The following is a 5,512-nucleotide window of genomic DNA, read 5'->3' as shown; positions in this document are numbered from 1 at the left end:
TGGAAATTCACAGAAAATACAATGCCTAATGACAAAACACCAGTCCCAGCCTGCTAGGATCAGGAAAAGCTCTGGGAAGCTTGTGATGCACCATTTTAATTCTGCCTTTTAGAAGCAGTTGTACCCAGTGAAAGACGGACACACATGGAGACAGATTAGGAGTGCAAATAGTAGAGATATGTTCTGTGTAGTTGAAAGTCGGCCACTTGGATCTCTGGATGAGCTCAAGAGCAGGCAACAGAGCCATCTCAGGAGCTTGGCAGCACCACAGGACATGACATCACCATTAAAAATATCATGCCCGCTTCCTGCCAGGGACCCTGCGGGTATTTATAGCTTTATTCCCAGGCCACTCGACATGCTCCACTTAGAAGTCAGCCTGCTGCAGATTGGCTGGGTTTTGAGTCCTGCCAGCGGTTGCCTTGGCAGAGCTGCACTGAACACAGTCGTTGGCCTTACTCAGCCCTGCACAGTGATGGACTGTCTAAAATCCTCAATGGGGTGTGTGTGGAGAGAAAGAGAGAGAGAGAGAGAGAGAGAGAGAGAGAGAGAGAGAGAGAGAGAGAGAGAAAGGAGAAATTGATTTTCATTCATAACTAATTTAAAACAACCAACATTTAAAAAATGAATCCAGTAAGAAATTAAAAAATAAAACTCGGATTTTTTTTTTTGTAATAATGGATTATGTTACTTTAACTTACAGGACAAATGACAAATGCATCTGGCTCATCAATGAAAAGGAATAAGATAGTAAATATTTCATTCATCAAGGCCAATTTGGTGGCTCAACTGGCTAATCCTCCAGCTTGTAATGCCATCATCCCATATGGGTGCAGGTTCTAGTCCTGGCTGCTCCACTTCCCATCCAGCTCACTGCTTGTGGCTTGGGGAAAGCAGTAGAGGATGGTCCAATGCAGTGGGGTCCTGCACTCATGAGGGGGACTTAGAAGAGGCTTCTGGCTCCTGGTTTCTGGCTTCTGATCAGCTCAGCTCCAGACATTGTAGCCATTTGGGGAGTGAACCAGCAGATGGAAGATCTTTCTCTCTGTCTCTCCTTCCCTGTAAATCTGACTTTCCAATAAAAATAAATAATTAAAGATTTCATTCATCATCATATGACTTCAAAAATTCAACAAATCCCAAGGAAAATGTCAAGAACTTTGTGTGGTTTACTATGGTTGTCCATGCATTTAGGTAGACTAAAATGAAATTTTATCTCGGCAGCGCTGCGAGGGTGCACGGCCGGCGAGGAGCCCATCTCCTGCGTCTCCCCGGGCACGACCCTTCCCCAGATTTTTAAAAAGGCCTCCTGGGATGTGTTACCATTGCTGGATGCCTGGTCCGTTGCGCATGCCCGGCAGGAGGACAGGTGCTCTGAGTGGGCACAGGGTGTTGCCTAGAGTCAGAGCACTAGATGACCCAGACCTGCCTTTATTCTAAATGGACCAACCATTTTCCATATCAAGATGACTTTACACTTCTTCCGATAAATGCAGATTGACAAATGTCAAAATCCTTGTTCTCCCAGCCTCCTCAGCTGCCCTTCCCAGAGGCGCATCCCTGCGGCTGTGTGCGATGCTGAGGAAGTTGATCCGGAAGAACTTTTTTTTTGGTCCCGCCAAATACTTCTTCCTGCTGCTCGTTTTCTCCCTGGTTGCCTTCTCGGTCCTAAGGGGCCATCAGAAGCCGGAATTTGTAAGCATCAGACAGCTGGAATTGGTGGAAAAGAATCCTAGTCAGCTTATTAACCGCACTAAAGTGTTGCAGGGTGATGTCGAAGTAATCCAGAAGGCAAAACTCGAGATGGTGACAGTGAAGTTCAGGAAGCGCCCGCGGTGGAGCCCGGATGATTATATCAACATGACCAGTGACTGCGCGTCTTTCATCAAGAGACGCAAATACATCACGCAGCTGCTCAGTAAAGAAGGGTCAGAGTTTCCCATTGCTTATTCTATCGTGGTTCATCACAGAATTGAGATGCTGGACAAGCTCCCGAGGGCCAGCTACATGCCTCAGAACCTCTATTGCATTCGTGTCGACAGGAAGTCGGAGGCATCCCTTCCAGCTGCGGTCAGGGGCCTCGCGCCCTGTTTCACGAACGTCTTCGTGGCCAGTCAGCTGGAGACCGTGGTGTATGCCTCGTGGAGTCGCGTCCAGGCCGACCTCCACTGCATGAGGGACCTCTATGGCCTGAGTGCGGACTGCAAGTACTTGATCAACCTTTGCGGGATGGATTTCCCTATCAAAACCAACCTGGAGATAGCCAGAAAGCTCAAGTCGTTAATGGGCGAGAACAACCTGGAAACGGAGTGGATGCCATCCAGTGAGGAAGAAAGGTGGAAAAAGCATCGCCATTGTGAATGGGAGGCTTATAAACACGGAAACGGTCAAGGTGCGGCCTCCCCTCCCCATCCCTCTCTTCTCCGGCAGTGCCTACTTTGTGGTCAGGAGGGAGTATTTGGGTTACGTGCTGGAGAACGAAAACATCCAGAAGTTTAGGGAGTGGGCGCAGGGTACCTACAGCCCGGACGAGCATCTCTGGGCCACCATCCAAAGGATCCCAGAAGTGCCAGGCTCTGTATCATTAAGCCGCAAGTACGACTTGTCTGTCGCAAGGTTTGTCAAGTGGCAGTATTTTGAAGGTGACGTGTCCAAGGGCGCACCCTGCCCACCCTGCCACAGTGTCCATGTGCGCTCTGTGTGCGTGTTCGGAGCTGGCGACTTGAATTGGATGCTGCGGAAACACCACTTGTTTGCCAACGAGTTTGACACAGATGTTGACCTGTTTGCCACCCAGTGCCTGGATGAGCACCTGCAGCATAAAGCCCTGGAGACCTTAAAACACTGAGCAGTGCAGGTGATTGTAGGAATGGTAACAAGGATGTGTAACATGTAGGCCATGTACTTCTTCTGCCTCGCAGAGCAGTGTCTGAAAACCGGTGTGGGGTCCTCCTGGGGGAGCAGGCCTTAGAGTCATGATGTCAGGGAAGCTACATGTCTTCTGCACAGTTTAACGGGTGGGCGTGTCTGAAGCGTTAAATGTCTACCCAGGGTTCATGTGGGAGGGAAAAGGAACCAGGAGAGAGGAAGCCAGGGTGGCCGAGGCAAGATGAGCCTACTACAGACGCAGGGACTTCACAGGAGGCGAAGGGTCGATTTGTGCCCAAAAACTATCTTGAGAATTTTAGCTATCAAAATTTCTTTATGGAATGAATTTACAGCAACAGTCTATTTGTTGAAATGGAAAGTTGATTTTATTCTAAACGATCCTTTATTTAAAATAAGGTACTGTCTGCTGTGAAACTGTGCAAAAATTTTTTTCATCTCTAGTAACCTAGAAAAATAAAACCCCTCTAGATTAATATTTAAATGTAAAGAAAATAATAATATAAAACAAGAAAATGTGGACAAGCGTATCTCTGATATTTAGGGCAGGGAAGGCATTCTTTGTTTGAAAATTGTATTTGTGATGATGTTACGTAGTTGATGAGGGTGAGGAAGGGTTGAGGGTAGGGAAAAGTGTGTGAGACATTGTTTCTACCTTTTCTTTTTTCTTCTTTCTGTGTCTGGGGGAAGGGGAGAGAGAAGAGGAGAAGTCACACCCAACCTCCCAACCACCTCAGCAACCGGGGATGGAGAATGGCTACCCAGTGTCGTCACAGGGTCCCCGATGTGGAAACTGCTCTGAGGGTTGGTTATTTTGATAGTTCTGAAATGCTGTCTCTCTTGCCACTCCAAGGTTAAGGAAATCCTTGCAAGGTCCATTGGCTGACATAGTCCACCTTAGAGTCTTCATTCACCCTGATATTTGCTGCCAATACTTTGCAAAGGTAGTTGATCAATTTGTTCTGTCCTCATTCCTCTGTTGTGGTACCAGATGTCCTCTGCATGCCCCAATGGACTGCCATATCCTCCAGGTGCATCTGGGTATGCTGTTCACTGCTTTGTCTTAGCCACTAAGGAGGCCCAGTTCTGACACAGGCACTCCACGGTCAGACCACAGAGCCTGTGCGTCTCCCCATGGTTGGAGTTCTGAGCCCAATGACTCAGGAGTGAGGATTCCCAAAGAAATCTCATCTGAGGTGATCCTGGACTTGATTCTTGTGTATGCTTGCCAGTTCAGAGTCTGGCTCTGTCTGTCACCCACATCAGCCTATGCACACACTGGTAGTTGCAATTGCTGGGTCAGTTTTGTCTCCAGCCCAATCTACTATGCAAACCATAGATGCTGAAGCCCAGCCCAGCCTTGCCCAGCCGACCCTTGGTCCTCACATATACCAGTGTGTAGCCTAGTCAGAGTGGCTGCCAATAACCCTCAGTAGGCCTCCCCCAATCCCTGGTTCCTGTGCTTGCCATTATGTGCAGCAGACTGGTCCAGTCTGTCCCACATCCCATCTCTCATACATGCCAGTGGATATTGAAGCCTAGCTCAACCAACTAACCTCACTATCCAGCTCACACCCATACTGATGGGTGCCACCACCTGTCTAGCCAGGCCTGCCCCCAGTCCTGGTTCTCATGCTAATCAGTGGGAGTTGCAGCCCAAGAGAGAGATAGCCACAGTTTCCCTACTGGGCCTACTCTGAGCCCTGGATCATGCACTGTCCAGGTGGTTCTGCACTTTAGCTTGACAGGATTTACTCCCAGTCCTGGCACTGGTTAGTTAATGCTGTGGCAAAGCCCAACCAGCCCTCATCCACTCTGGCTTATGTATGCACCAGGAGGTACAGTTAACCCAGCCTGACTCTCTCCCAACCCATCCCACATGTAAGCCAACAGGTGTTGTAGCCTTACCCAGCATGGTCTGTCCCCAGTCCCAGCTCTGAAGCTCATGAACAGGAGTAGTGGCCCGCAGGGGAGCCCTCCCACAACCTCCCCAATTGGGCTCATACTCACTCCCTTGGGGCTCTTGTGTGCTGGTGTGTGCTGTGGCCCAGTCTGGCATGGCCTGCCTCACCTCGGCATTTGCAGGCAATTGGAGTCAGGAGCAGAGCTGAGACTTCAACCTAAGCATCCTGACATGGACCTGCAGCCCAGGTTTTAGTCACTAGGCCAAAGGGCCACCCCAAACTCAGCTGTTGAAGCACCCTCATGCATGCATGTCCCCAGTGGAGCAATTCCTCACTTCAGTACCCATCTGCAGCAGTTCCTCCAGATGAGCGCAAGGACTTTTCTACAGCAACGCTGCTCGTACTAACAACAGATCAGCCGTGATAAAACGGCCACGAGTCAGGAGATGCTGGGATCTCCCAGTACACTGAGAAAAATTGAACAGCAGGAAAACAAAACAAAACAAAACAACAACAGCAAACAAAACCAGGGGCTCCAGAACTTGGGGGATGCCTTCCATTGCCTACCATGGTGTGTTATCGGGACGCTGGATTGGAAATGGGACATCTGGGACTCGAACAGGCTTTCTGTTATGGCAGGCTAGGTGGATAAAGACAGACATGTATGTTAATATGTAAATGTATAGAAGAAGAACCTTACTGACTGTTGGTTGTGGTTCTGT

At 49.0% G+C, this 5,512-nt stretch overlaps 1 protein-coding gene across 1 annotated transcript; it reads left to right on the top strand.

Annotated features, from left to right (window-relative positions):
• The first annotated feature begins 1,294 nt into the window (after positions 1 to 1,294).
• LOC101519978 (beta-1,3-galactosyl-O-glycosyl-glycoprotein beta-1,6-N-acetylglucosaminyltransferase-like) lies at positions 1,295 to 3,154 on the top strand. Its single transcript, XM_012930897.2, is given in 2 exon segments — positions 1,295 to 2,348; positions 2,350 to 3,154. Coding segments are annotated over 2 exon segments (1,272 nt in total). The 5' UTR covers positions 1,295 to 1,575; the 3' UTR covers positions 2,849 to 3,154.
• The last annotated feature ends 2,358 nt before the right edge of the window (positions 3,155 to 5,512 follow it).

This window comes from Ochotona princeps, chromosome 10 (genome assembly GCF_030435755.1).
Source record: "Ochotona princeps isolate mOchPri1 chromosome 10, mOchPri1.hap1, whole genome shotgun sequence".
NCBI lineage: Eukaryota > Metazoa > Chordata > Mammalia > Lagomorpha > Ochotonidae > Ochotona > Ochotona princeps.
This window is presented reverse-complemented; position numbering and strand designations above follow the sequence as displayed.